This window comes from Parasteatoda tepidariorum, chromosome 8 (genome assembly GCF_982258835.1).
Source record: "Parasteatoda tepidariorum strain Cologne lab strain chromosome 8, Ptep-v5.0, whole genome shotgun sequence".
Lineage (NCBI taxonomy): Eukaryota > Metazoa > Arthropoda > Arachnida > Araneae > Theridiidae > Parasteatoda > Parasteatoda tepidariorum.
In genome coordinates, this window is record NC_141762.1 from 70,053,260 (window position 1) to 70,068,295 (window position 15,036).

At 33.5% G+C, this 15,036-nt stretch overlaps 1 protein-coding gene and 1 non-coding gene across 2 annotated transcripts; one reads left to right on the forward strand and one right to left on the reverse strand.

The window, feature by feature from the left end:
* The first annotated feature begins 1,840 nt into the window (after window positions 1–1,840).
* Window positions 1,841–3,342, forward strand: LOC147806274 (THAP domain-containing protein 1-like). Its single transcript, XM_087169090.1, has 2 exons — window positions 1,841–1,943; window positions 3,080–3,342. The coding sequence occupies exons 1-2, from the start codon at window positions 1,873–1,875 to the stop codon at window positions 3,249–3,251; spliced, it is 243 nt and encodes an 80-aa protein (XP_087025216.1). The 5' UTR covers window positions 1,841–1,872; the 3' UTR covers window positions 3,252–3,342.
* Window positions 3,343–6,812: 3,470 nt separating this feature from the next.
* LOC147806275 (U1 spliceosomal RNA) lies at window positions 6,813–6,974 on the reverse strand. The gene has a single exon (XR_015428795.1). It is a non-coding gene; the product is annotated as a U1 spliceosomal RNA (small nuclear RNA).
* Window positions 6,975–15,036: the final 8,062 nt, after the last annotated feature.

A 15,036-nucleotide genomic window follows, 5' to 3' on the forward strand; every position in this document is an offset into this window, starting at 1 on the left:
TTACATTTTTTGTCGTTTTTTAAAAAGCATATATTATACAAAACAATAGTCCAAAACGATTTTTTTTTTATTTAATTTATTTTACAAGATATTAACAATTAAATTTCAAAACTTTTTCTAATTAAAAAATAAATATCTAAGGATAGAATGAATGGATTTTAAAAAAATGTATCTCATTTTACGCGGAAATAATTGAAGTTTTTGATAAAATAATTATATTAAAACAAATGTTTAAAAAGCTTAATTTTTATTGCAAAATTAAGTTGTAAAATGAAAAACAAATATGTTGTTAATGTCGTACAAAGTTCAAACAAAGCCCATTTTAAAGTCAATTTGATTCTGAACAAAATGGCTTTAAAAAAAATGGATCGCAATTCCATAAAAGGTTATAGTTTTTTTCGCGAAACGCTGCACCGAGGCGTGCTCTGCTACTCCACTCCGCTGATCGCTCAATCGCGCTGTATCAGTTGATTTGGAGGGAATTTAAGAACCTCAACTAAAGTTTCACAAAATAACAAACATTATATTAAATAATAAATTTATAATTTTAGGTGAATAATATTATGAATAATTAATTATTTATAATTTATTAATAAAATGTTTTGAGTTCAAACTTGGAACTAGAAGAATATATTTTATTTACAACTATTTTATCAAAAACTTCAAGAACTTCCGCGTAAAATGAGATACAATTTTTTAAAATCCATTTACTCTACCCTTAGATATTTATTTTTCAATTAAAAAGAGCTTTAAAATTTAATTGTAAACATCTTGTAAAATAAATTAAATAAAAAAAATCGTTTTGGGCTGTTGTTTTGTGTAATATATACTTTTCAAAAAACAACAAAAAATGTAAAAATTATGATATCAAATTTTGGGGTAACCGCGATTAAAATTTTGACTCAATGACTAATTAAAATTGTTATTTCTATGTAATGATTGATAAATAGGATATGCATGGAAACTGTATAAAATTGTTTAAAGCAAGCTCAATGTTTTATTAATAAATAACTCTATAAAATAACTCTATAAATTTATCATACATAATAAATTGGTTATTAAGAAAAAAAATTAAAAAAATAAATTTGCTAATAAAAAACTGTTAGAATTATTTTTTTTAATAATTAGTGAGAAAAACTATACATGCTACATTAAAATACAAGTAAGAAAACGTAATTTACGCAACAAAAAAAACTTAATAATTTCAGATGGTTTGATAGGTGCAGATAAAAATCATCGTTGATAGTTTTCGATTTCATCCTATATGCGGTAACTTGCTTTCAGTTTAAAAAGAAGGTAAAAAATAAGTAATAAAAAGAAAGATATTTTGTAATTTTACGGCACAGATAACGTGAACTATTTCTATTTTCATCAAAAGTTTTATCTCCTTTTAAAATCAGAGTTAATAAGTTTAAACACTTCACTTTTTCCAGAAAACTCAAATAATAAAAGAAATTAACTGCTTTAAAAAATGTGCAAGTTTAGAAATTAAACCATCTAACAATCAATGAGCATTCATAGTAAATATCGTAAAATTAAGAAAACCTGTACTACCCTTAATGTCAGAATTTGTACACTTTTTTTCCTTTGTATTTAAAAAATAACAACCGATTGAGTAGAGAGAATCATTTTGAAGTAAGAAAGAAATATCCATGCGAATCTTGAAAAAGTTATTGAATCAGATTAAATAAGTCTCCTACTGGTGGCTTAGTCAGCCCTTAGAGGAGTAATTGGGGTAGAGAGCGAGCAACCCTATTCAACCCGCACCAAAGTAAAATCACGTGACTTACGGCAAGCGAGTTTTCTTCGCGGTCGCATTCTAATGTTATTTAAATGGACGTCAGCTATCTCGTTGAATGATTTGAATTAAAGATGGTTTTATCTTGTTGTGCTTATGGATGTAATGAGAGGCAAGTCACCGGAGGTCCTATAACATTTCACAGGTATGATTTCGCATTATTATTCATTACTTTTACGATGATGTTTTAATAACTGTCCATCGTACACGCGTTGTTCACTTATTTTACTTAGAAATGTTAATTTTTTAAGCATTTAAACACTATTTAAAAATCTAGAATGCATTATTATAATATGCTAATACTATCTGGCTCAATTTTTTTTTTCTTCTTTTTTCACTTGGCGAATTTTTTTTCTTGCCAAATGACATGTAAACAAACTTTTTAAATAGAATGCGTAGACTTATTTTGTTCATAATTATGTACAGAGATAATTAATTCTTTATTATTTTATGGTGGTATAAATTTATTTATTCTTTGTTTTAAATTTTGATAAGTTTATGATTTTATTTTTGATTTTATTTTTGAAAGGAAATTTCAAGCTGTTTTGTTTTGCATGTTAGTGAAATGAATAAATTACGTTATTAATGGAATTCGTTTTATACAAATTGATTGAATTTTCGCAGTATTATATACGATATGATATTTTCACATTGATAATTAATTTACATCTCATTTAGTCCCATTATGTATTATAAACACTGGTAATTCTTGCTTGGTATTTTTCTAATCTTTAACTGGAATAGTATTTATTCTATTGCAAAGATTTTTAATTATTAGGCATACATTTTTAAAATCTATGATATTATGCCATTAAAAGCTAATTTCTGTGTCCAAAATAACATCATTGAATTATTACAAAATAATTTAAAAATCTTTTTTAATGTCTATACGTGAAATATAAAACTATGTCATGCATCAAACAATTTTATGTTCATTTTTAAATAATGATAAAATTAATGTTAAATTAATTTTTTTCTGCGTATGTAAATCTACAAGTTAATTATTACAGTTACATATAATCTTACATTTTAGCAAATGCATTTATAGTACAAAAATGTCATAGTGAATTGTTATTTTCATAGTTACTTTTTCTAATGTAAACTATTTCAAGATGAACTCTCTTTATGCTATGTAATTTTTTATTCAAGTTTTCTTTTATATTTTATTATTTTTTTCTTTGCTCATATTTTTATATACATAGTTAGTTTTATTTTATTTTTTTACTTATTTTTTTGATAAAAAAATATTTATCCGCTGAAACTTAATTGTTTGGTTTCCAGTTTTCCAACGGATGCTGAAAGAAAAAAACTGTGGTTGACTAAAATTCGAAGAGATGATTTTACTCCTTCTAAATACTCAAAAGTTTGCTCAAAACATTTTACTGAGGATTGTTTCGACCGTCAAAAATTTGGAGGCACTTGGTTGACAAAAGATGCAGTTCCTACATTATAAAAAAATAATTTGTATTGAAAAATTGGCTTTGATAGTTATCTTTTAACTGTTTTATGTTGCATTAAAAAAACATGTTTCATTACAGTTCTAAGTGGTGTGAAATTATTGCTCCAAACATACCCAAAATGGCTAAATTTATACTCTAAATCAAATGAAATTTGCTACTCCATACTAATAACCTCACTGGTGCACTAGAATTAACCAACTCTAGTGTTTGATACTCAAAATTATTGGTATATATTTCTGAAAGATGCACATTTATATTAACATAATTATCAAAGTTTCTTTTCGTAAACCAATATAATCTTTTCAAACTTTGGAATACATTTTATAAATGAATAAATCTCAATGACCCAAATGACTGCAAACTTTCCTTACATAGTTTTCTTTCTTCTTTTAAATATTGCATTAAAAAAGATTTAAGTAGATATATAATTGATATTTTAAGAAAATTTGGATAGAAAATTAGAATCACTCAATTATGGATAGCATAAAAGTATTCTTTCTTCTGATAGCATAAAGTATCTCTTCATTTGAGGAAGATCTCTTTTGTAAAAATGTGCATATTTACTACAATTCACATTCTATTCAGTAAAACTAGTTGAAAATAATTTTTCATGTGACGTCTAAAAAATTGATTAAAAAAAATTTTATGCATTATTTTTATGATAATCGATTTTTAAAAAATATAATTTATTGAATTCATTTATATTGGGCAACTTCATTAAGTTGACAATCGTACATCGCATACTTTTTTAAACATTACGATGATAAGATAATAAAAATATTCGGTTGACAATTGATATTTTGAGGAAATTTACAATTACTTTTTAAGATTAAATTGAATTCTTTCTTCTTAGAGCCTAAAGAATTGTTAAAGTGTGTATGTGTATCAATGCATTATTTCATTATAATTTTTTAAAAAGTACAATTTTTCTATAATAAATATTTTGAGCAACTTTATGAATTAACAATCATACGGCAAATAAACTCAGACAATCAATCGCCGGTTAAGCTCTCCCGAAAATTTCATCATCTTCAGATTCCAAAGGAACAAATCCAAATTGGAAACCACCTGAGGTGATCGATTATCTTGCGCCAAAGTAGCGATTGCTTTCCACTTATGAAAACTCGTTTGGCGAGATTGGGTAAAGTCAGCTGATTTACTTTGGAGCGGCTTTGCAAGTGGCAGTTGAATGGGCTTGCGCTCTCTACCCCTATTCCTACTCTAAGAGTCAGCCAATCTGGTATACTTCCCATACAAGCTATCATCGAAACTACCCTCCCTAAAATGCCCTCTTCTTGTTTCCATAGGAGGACCAGACTGTCGCAGACTTTGTGGCGGTCAGAGTACCTATCGTAGACAAAATAAAGAGTTAAATAGAGTTTGATTTTCCTTTTAGTCGTGACAGTGAATTAAAGAGTTATAACATTTGTATTGAATTAAAAGTTAACCGTTATTGATTGTTAAGATTATAATACAATATTTATATTTACTTTTTACAAAATGCAATAAAAATTAAATAATTGGTTAAATTTATTTAAATTAGATTAATAATGATTAAAAAGAATTAACTGAGATTAAAATTATTTTAAAGGATAGGTAATATGTAATACCTATTATGGCATCACAATACCTTATGGATGCCTTCAAATAATAGCATTTTAACATGGTAATGTAATTTAAGGCAAATTTTTGAAGTTTTACTTCTTATGCGACTTCCAACAAGGTTGCGTTAAACGTTTAACGCTACATTTTTATTGGCCAGGAAATCACGTGGTAGGATCCAGTTTTCCCTCATTCATTTCCATATTGTTTTGGTTCTCACTAACACAAAAATAATAAAAGTCATAAAAGTATTGTTTTTCTATAAATATTTTTTTAGTTAGTTTTGATACACATATAATTTAATATGGTAGTATTTTTGAAGTTATACTTATGCGACTTCCAACATGGTTGCGTTAACCGTTTAACGCTGCATCTTTATTGGCCGGGAAATCACGTGGTAGGATCCAGTTTTCCCTCATTCATTTCCATATTGTTTTGGTTCTCACTAGCATAAAAATTATAAAAGTCATAAAAGTATTGTTTTTCTATAAATATTTTTTTTAGTTTGTTTTGATACACATATAATTTAATAGGGTAGTATTTTTTATTTTCAAATTTAGTGGATAACAATTGTAAAAAATGAGTGAAAACAATCCCACGGACAATGCGACGGATTTAAGGTTATGTAGAGGTACGTCTCTTGTGAATATCAATTGATTGTTAGGTTTTCTCTTCTGAAATTAGATTATGACGCATTCACATATATTATTAATACAAATACATTTTCCAGGGCGAGACGATGAGGCAACCACAAGCACTTCCACTGGTTCAAGAGGGAAAAATGCACAATATTACCGTGATTACAGAGAACGGGGAACGAGTGGAGCAGGAAAAAGAGTCGTTGAATAGAACTAGTGATCCTTCTACGACTGCTGATTCTTCTACAATTAACGTCGCAGGTTGCGAAGTTTAACTTCTTCTGCGCGGAGGTACTCCACGCACTATTTTTTTATTTTCAAATTTAGTGGATAACAATTGTCAAAAATGAGTGGAAACAATCCCACGGACAATGCGACGGATTTAAGGTTATGTCAAGGTACGTCTCTTGTGAATATCAATTGATTGTTTCACTTCTGAAATTACATTATGACGCATTCACATACATTATTAATATAAATACATTTTCCAGGGCGAGACGATGAGGCAACCACAAGCACTTCCACAGGTTCAAGTGGTTGATGAGGGAAAAATGCACAATATTACCGTGATTACAGAGCACGGAAGCAAGCGGAACAGAAAAAAGAGTCGTTGAATAGAACTAGTGATCCTTCAACGACTGCTGATTCTTCTACAATTAACGTTGCAGGTTGCGAAGTTTAACTTCTTCCACGCGGAGGGACTCCACGCACTATTTTTTTTAATTATATCGAACAGTTTTTGGAAGAATGGTACTCATGTTTAAGAGTCAAGGGGAAGGATAACGACTATATTAATTTTATAAAGCTTTGGCAGTCTTAGAGACAGATTAATTTCTTCATGTCCCTGCTTCCCCATGTTAACCTGCTCAATTAATCTTCATGAAAAGATTTCGTGATGTAGGCTATGGTATAAGCAAATATTCGAGATGTTTGGTGACTTATAGTTAGTATAAAAAAATTAATTTCATAGGACCTCCGTTAATTATACCAATAGCAGAACTATCAATCAACACAGCTTCTGCATGTGTCTGGCAACCTAGTAGCCAACTTCATACTTCACTTGTTTATTTAATTTATAAAGGCCTGAACGGTTTTACAGGTTCAAAAGTAACGCCTACTTTCCGTAACGTATAATAATGATAAACCTTACTCAATGTGATGTGATCTACCGAAAATTCTATCTTAAGTTTCCAAAAATTTAATATCTTAAAGTTTTCAACAGCATAAAAACTGTGTCAAAGAATAATCAGAGTAAACGTTGAGTAAATTGATTATTCAATCTTCGATAATGTGACGTTCTCCTCTTTCTACAATATAGGGACGGCGCGAACGCAGTCCCAACTACCAAAAATTATGCACCCCAAGCAATCACAATTTGTGAATGTGGCGAGCGTCAACCCCTCGCAGTGCAATGAGAGGTCTCTGCTCGGGGGAGCCTCCTTGTTGATCAAGGCATCCCCAGTGCCAGGTAAGTATGATTGTTTCGAAATTCATGAAAACTAGATAACAATTAACTTAATATATGACTGGTAGATGAACAAATTTATATATTTATTATAAATATTGGGAACTATTACGTTGGCAAACTACTTTAAATTTATTAAAAGTGTTGTAATATTTAAAACAAAGAAAATTAAATATAAGAGGCTAAAAATATAACCTGTATAACTACTCTTTACTGATGAGATAACAGTTTCAGTAAAGTTTTTCCAAGGCGAAAAGGACCAGGCTAACAGAATTCATAATAATTTGGTCTCCTGTTACCTGAGGGCGGGGAACAATTAAAAATTTATTCATCTTGAAGTTGGGCATTGGAAAAAAAAATTACGATTTATATTCTGTCTTGTATATACAGTACAAAGCAAAAAAAGAAAACACTTTCAAAGTTTCGTATTTTTATTATTTTTATCACTTTTTTATTTTGCTTATAAAATACACTCCTCAAAAGTGAATGATCAAAAAATAATGCACGTAGCGTCATGCAAATTTCAGGAGCGATAGTAGTGAGATGGATATGCGAATGATTAAATTTGCGCACGCATCTGATCACGTGGTACGCATATTCGGGCTATAAAGGCCAGCAACTTTCCCTTCTCATAAACGTCATCTGAGGTTTTGCGTAGCATTTGCGACCTTCGAAAAAGCGTAGAAAATGCCTCTGAGACGTCGGCGAGCTCAATCTTCCTCCTTCTTTCGAGGCGGCCCTGGCTCAATACCATCAGTTAACGACCGGGGAACGTGACCGTATTATCGAACTCCATGAACTTGGTTTGTCGCTGCGCGCAATAGCAACTCGTGTTGGGCACAACGTGAGTACCACCCAACGTTGCGTCACACGATGAATTCAGGAAGGTGTACGTGCACGCCGAAGAGGAAATGGTGCGCACAGGTGCACGTCAGAGTGCACAGACCGGCGTATTCGCCAGTTGACTATTTGAGACCCTTTCTCCACGGCACGTGCCATCCGAAGCCGGTTGCCTTCAGGAGCAGGTGGATCTGTGTCCACCCAAACCATACGCAACAGATTGCATGAAGTACAGTTACGTACACGGGTACCAGCAACAGGGGTACCGTTGACCGCTTTACACAGGGCTAGACGCCTGTCGTGGTGTCATCGTACCTGGACCATCCAATGGCATCGGGTATAGTTCACGGATGAATCTCGTTTCTGTCTGTGGAGAAATGACGGCCGTCGACGGGTACGGCGGCGACCCGGAGAACGCTACGAACCAGCCCATTACGCCGAGAGTCACAACGGTCCTACACCGGGCATCATGGTTTGAGGTGGCATAATGTTTGATCGCAGAACGCCCCTGGTACACATTCACGGCAGTTTGACAGTGGACCGCTACGTCACACAAGTTGTGTATCCCGTTGTTCTGCCCTTGTTGCATGGCGCACCCAACACGGTATTCCAGCAAGCGATGCCAGGCCGCATGTCGCACGGCGAAGTCTTAACAGCCTGACTGGATCTGACATCCTTCCCTGGCCGGCAGCCTCTCCAGATCTGAATCCCATAGAACACCTATGGGATCTCATTGGACGTGGTATGAACAAAGGACCAATGGCGCAAACCATCGATGATCTGCGCACAGCAGTGGATGTGGCTTGGCAAAGGTTACCTCAGGCAACCATCAATGGAGTCATTGATAGCATGCCTCGCCGGATTGAGGCCTGTATAGCTGCCCGAGGTGGACACATTAGATATTGAATAAATTGCTTTATAATGATTTTATTAGTCTGTTTTTTTAATCATTTGCATATCCATCTCACTACTATCGCTCCTGAAATTTGCATGACGCTACGTGCATTATTTCTTGGTGTTGCAATTTCACTTTTGAGGAGTGTATATTATAATGGAACTAAGCTATTGTATAACTTTTTTTTCTTTAAAAATGTATTTCATTTTAAAAACTAGATTTAAGTGAAGAATTATGTCCTGTGAGGAAAGAGATAGATAATCGTGGGTATTAATCATGGCGATCGAAAACTGGTGGAAATGTATGGAATGAACAGAGTTACAATTTTCATGTGGAAAAATGTTTAAAAAGGACTTAAACCCGAATCAGAACGATGTGTCATTTTTTCAGTAAATAATAAGCATAGATTATCATGCTTAGAAAAATGGTGATAGGTGTGAAAAGTTAACAAGATTTCTTTCCCACGCTTGAAACACTTTACCCTGACGGCTGTTTCACGACAAATCACAAAATGGCTGGATGACCATGGAACAAAAATTTTAAAGGAGTCTGCACTCCATCAACTGATTTCAGTCCCATAGAAAGTTTGTCAGGAATACTGAAAAACAAAGTTAAAAAATATTTCAACTTTAGACCCTTGCAAGTCTCTCGTAGATTCTGTGCCAAGAAGGCTTCATAAACTTATTAATTCGTTGACTCTTAAAACTGAAAAAGTGGTCGTAAAATTTCTATACGGATATTTGCAAACTCACTGTTTTACTCTTCCAATTAAGTTCTCTGAGAACAGAAATTCCTCACATAGATTATCTAACAGATTTTTTTTTTTTTTAAATAATTGGAAGGGTAAAACAGTGAGTTTTCAAAAATCTGATTAGAAATTTTGCTGCCAGTTTTTTAGTTTTGGAAGGGCGTTCGATAACTTATTTAGCTAAAGGAGAAAGATTTTGTCACTGATTTATCTGTATAATGTATAAAGTGCATTTCAATTTCTGAGTATTATTATTATTTTTCTTTTCTTCCTAAAGCATTTTTTAGTCACATTTTTTTTTTTTTTTTTTTGCACTATGTACCGTACTGTATGTACGTATGAAAATTCATCAATGGCTATCATTCAATCTCATGTAGTTAAATTTATCAACTAAATATAAAGACATGTGTAACTGAATCAAATCAACCCGTAACTAGAAATTTTCGTTACAATAACGCTATTCAATAGCGTTATTGAGCGTTACTGAGCTGTTGTTTTACTGAGGCAAAATGTGAATTACCAGCTATTTTACCCGAGGCGAAATGGTACTTGCTGAAATTTTTCCTGTTTTTACTTTTGCTGTTTTGCAGTGTAAAATAAATTGATCAGTAATAAATAAAATGTAAGCATTTAAAATCTTTTATCTTGAAGATTTTGCTGACTTCAGGAAAATGAAATATTATATTTCTTCGGATTAATTCTTACATACACTGTAACGTGGACATGTTAACATTGGAATATTTTAACATAAGCAAATAAAAGCAAAGCATTTATTTGTTGATACTTATGATACTTACATACACTGTAAAGTAGACATGTTAACATTGGAATATTGCACTAATAATTGCAATAATAAAAACAAAGCATTTATTTGTTAATGTTATGATATTCCAAAGTTACATTAAATGAAAGTAAAAAGTAGACGTTATTTTTCTTAACAAGTGTGAAAGTAGGCGTTATTTTATTAGCATAAGTAAGAGTACGCGATATTTTTCTCAAACTAAGTTTTCAAAATTTCATCCTATCTGTCCAATATTTAAATATTGTAATCAGTCTGGTAATTTTGGAATAAATATGAATGCATGCAGTGGTCATTTCGTTCTATAGAAATTAAAATTGTGTTAGGAAAGTTGTTTGAAAACTTATTTGTAAGGAAAATTATCTTATTTTACACTTAATTTTTAGATGAAAATGACAAAATTTCATTAACAATGTTTTAAAATTAAAAAGAAATTTTAACTCTAAATGTTTAGTTTTCTTGAAAATTTTTTTTTTGCTTTTTTGTGATTTTAAAGTTAATTAGCTACATTAAAATTTTTTATCGAACACTACGACCACTGTGAATGTGATATCGGATAGTAATCCTTATTGAAAATGCCTATTTCAAGACGACACATGAAATTCTCTAGTTAAACTTATATTGTCAATCGTTTGTAATCCGGGGAACAATTTTATTTTTTGAAAAGGTAGTGGTTTCTTTTAGTTCATTAACTTTAGTAATTTAAAATTAAGGAATGAAAGTTTAATATTCTACTTAATTACAGAATATCAACTAAAAAAAAATCGCCATTCATATATTTTTGAGGTGGAGAATTAATAAATTATGACCCTAATTCGACTTAACGGATTCAGTATGGTTAAAAAAAGAAATAAACAAACTATTTATCAGATCAGTTAATGAGATAATTTCAGAACTTTCGAAATCAAGGATTCAAATTACTGTTCACTGCGCGGACGAAAAAAAGCATAAACTGCCGTTCATCAATTGATTAAACTATGGCATACGCCTGGAGCTCGGTGTCACGAATCGTGCAGATTGAAATTCAATGAAACCTAACTAGAAGAATTGTGATGGTAGTTGGTGAGCGAAGGGCAGGATATATGTAGATTAAAATAGAAAACTGCATGCACAATATAACAAATTCTCGTCATTGCTTTATATGATATGATTCAAAATCAACACAAGAAATTGAAAAAGAGTGTGTCAAAAATTTTCAGAGACCCTTGTTTTGTTAGTCTACCATTATTTTATTGTCTAAATCTCAGATAGCCTCATTTCAAAATGAAAGCTTTACAGGTTCAGACCCGAACACGAAGTCCAATCCTGTCTTTAATGCAGCAGAAATGAAATAATAGTTATTCCAAAATATTACATTTTAATGTAATTAAAATAAAATAATTAAAGGTTACATGAAATAAAAAAACATATCTCGCTGACGATCGCGAGTGAGAAAAAAATCAGATGAACAACATCTCGTGAACGAACTTGTGCGTGAATGTTTATATTTTAGCAAAACTACAGTTCACTTCAGTTCAAAGTTCGGAAGTGGAAGTTGAAGTAGCATAGTCTAATCTCACAACTGCGTCAGGGGGCAGTTGTTGTTTGGGAGTTTGACTCGGTAGTGAGGATACTGCAGTACCCCCCTCCTAGTGTAACGTTACTTGAATCGTGCAGGGAAACGTACTTTACGTCCTGATCGTGTATGCTTAGCCTTGTCCTCTGCTTGTTCAACATTTGTTGTTGTTGGCTCAGTAACTTCCGGAGGTGGGCTAGGATGGTAGGTCACAGGCTCTGGTTCTGACTCTGGAATGTTCAAGATGTAGGCTGGCTTTAGTCTGTCTATGGTCACAAACTTGGATTTGTTGCCGACTTGAACTTTATATACCTTGTCTGTTCTTTCCAGTACCTCGAAGGGTCCATCGTAAGCTGGCTTAAGTGGCGGTTGAACAGCATCGTGCCGGATGAAAACTTGCTTGCACGATTTGAGGTCGGTCGAGATGAATGTTCGGCTCTTGGTGTCATGATTCTTGGTTGGAGAAGGGGACAATTTTGCCATGTTTTCTTTCAGGCGTTGCACAAATTCACTGGCATTGAAATCCTTTGGTGTTGGAATTAGAAATTCTCCCGGCAACTTCAAGGCAGTTCCGTAAACCAGTTCAGCTGTTGTAGCCTTTATGGATTCCCGGAATGCAGTACGCATTCCCAATAATACTGTGGGTAAGACCTCTGTCCAACGATCAGTTAGATGAGCTTTTAATGAGGCTTTCAACGTACGGTGCCAATTTTCAATCAAGCCATTAGAAATGGGGTGATATGCCGTCGTATGGATGTGTTTAATGCCTAATAATGTCATTAATGATTTAAATAGTTGACATTCAAATTGTTTACCCTGATCTGTTGTCACTATTTTAGGAATGCCAAATCGTGCGATCCAACTTTCGTATAACGCACTAGCTACTGTTTCGGCCGAAATGTCTGAAATTGGACGAGCCTCAACCCAACGAGTGAAACGGTCAATCATTGTCAAACAATACGAATAACCGCGAGAAGGTGGGAGGGGTCCTACAATATCTATATGTATATGTTCGAATCTTTTGTCAGGGACCTTTATAGTCTGAACTGGGCTGTTTGTATGACGGTTTATCTTAGCTTTCTGACATGGTATACACGTTCGTGTCCACTTTGTGATATCTTTCTTTATGTCTAGCCATACGAATCGCGACGTGAGAAGTTTCACAGTGGCTTTTATGCCTGGGTGAGCGAGATTATGTAATGCGTCAAAAATGCTTTTTCTAAATTCAAGCGGAAGATATGGACGAACGTTTTGGGTAGAAGTATCGCAGAAGAGTTGGACATTAGTACCTGGTACTATCATTTTTTGAAATTTCAAACCCGTGTTTGATTTTCTGAGGTCCTGTAATTCGGAATCTGTACTTTGGGCCTGTGCAACGGCTGCATAATCTAAAATATCTGAAAGTTCTAAAGCATCTAACCTCGATAGCATATCGGCTGGTATATTTTCAGAACCTTTAACGAACCGAATATCAGTACTGAATTGACCGATATAGTCCAAATGTCGTAATTGTCGTGGGGAACACTTATCCGATTTTTGGAGAAAAGCGTATGTGAGTGGCCTATGATCCGTGAAAATCGTGAACTGACGGCCTTCAAGCATATGTTTAAAATGACGAATGGCTGCGTAAATCGCATAAAGTTCGCGATCAAAAGTAGACCATTTTTGCTGTGCCGGTGATAATTTTGACGAGAAAAATGCCAAAGGTTTGATATTTTGTTCATTGTTAGCATTCGTAATTTGATTAAGTGAAGCTCCTACAGCTGAGTCGCTAGCGTCCGTGAAAAGGGTTAAATGAGCTTCCGGGTCAGGATGAGTTAAAATGGTGGCCTCTGCAATCTGTTTTTTACATGACTCAAATGCTAAAGTTTGAGATTCGTTCCACTCGAGATAATTTTTTCCCTTACTTTTCTTGCCTTTAAGCATGTCGTTAAGAGGGGCTTGAATATGGGCAGCACTTTTAATGTTTCTACGATAATAATTTAATAAACCAAGGAAACGTTGTAATTCCTTTGTGGTTTGAGGCAATGCACATTTTAAAATTGGTTCAACGCGTTCCGGTTGTGGCCTAATTCCATCTTTATTTACTAAATAACCTAAAAAGGATAATTCCGGGACACCCAAGACACATTTGTTTAAATTTATGCGAATACCGTAATCCGCGAGTCTTTTCAAAACCATTTCGATGTGATTTTTATGTTCTTTCTCTGTACTGCTTGCTATAAGGATATCATCCAAATAAACAAAAACAAAATCAAAACCTTGCAAAACTTCATTAATGAATCTTTGAAATGTTTGCGCCGCATTGGACAATCCAAACGGCGTGAATAAAAACTCGTATAAACCGAATGGGGTCGTTATTGCAGTTTTGGAAATATCGTCTGGGTGTACTGGTATCTGGTGATATGCGCGAACTAAATCTACTTTCGAAAAAATAACTTTACCGTGTAATTGACTGGAAAAGTCTTGTAAATGGGGCAAAGGATATCTATCCGGAATTGTGATCCGGTTTAATGCTCTGTAATCTCCAGTCGGTCGGAAATCATTTCCGTTGTCTTTAGGCACTAGGTGTAAAGGACTAGACCAATTTGATGTGCTAGGGCGGCATATACCATGTTCTAACATATATTCGAATTCGCGTTTGGCTGCCGCTAATTTCGCTGGATGTAATCTACGCGGTCGCGCAAAAACTGGTTGTCCGCGAGTTAAGATCCTGTGAACGGTATTATGTTTTACCTCTCTGATTTTAGGATAGGGGCGTATCACGTCACTGTATTTGTTCAAAATATCCCGATAAGTAGCGTCATTTGCAATTAAAGTTACTTGAGGTGTGTCATCCGCGGACTTAGTGCCCGTGCTGACAAGATTGGTCAGCGGATCTTTAAGACAGCCATGTTTAAGGTCTATCAACAAACCGTAATGTCGCAAAAAATCTGCCCCGATAATAGGCTTACTTATGTCAGCAAGAATAAATGTCCACTGAAATTTACGACGTAAATTTAAACTTAGTGTTACCATTTTAACGCCATATGTTTTGATTGTTGTACCATTCGCGGAATATAATGTTATGTTATTTTCGCTGCTAATTTTAAAAGCGTGTCGCTTGTACGGTAAAACACAAACATCGCTACCGCTATCCACTAGATATGTTAATTTTGAAACAGGGTCAGATACAAAAAGGCGACTTTTATTATCGGGTTTGAAATCACATTGCGCCAGAGTATGTGATTTCTTCT

What these genes read in the sequence shown, in the direction of transcription:
- LOC147806274 (XM_087169090.1), top strand. Translation starts at nt 1,873, where the DNA reads ATGGTTTTATCTTGTTGTGCTTATGGATGTAATGAGAGGCAAGTCACC. An exon ending in GGTCCTATAACATTTCACAG is followed by an intron (nt 1,944 to 3,079) that starts GTATGATTTCGC and finishes TTTGGTTTCCAG; the next exon opens with TTTTCCAACGGATGCTGAAA.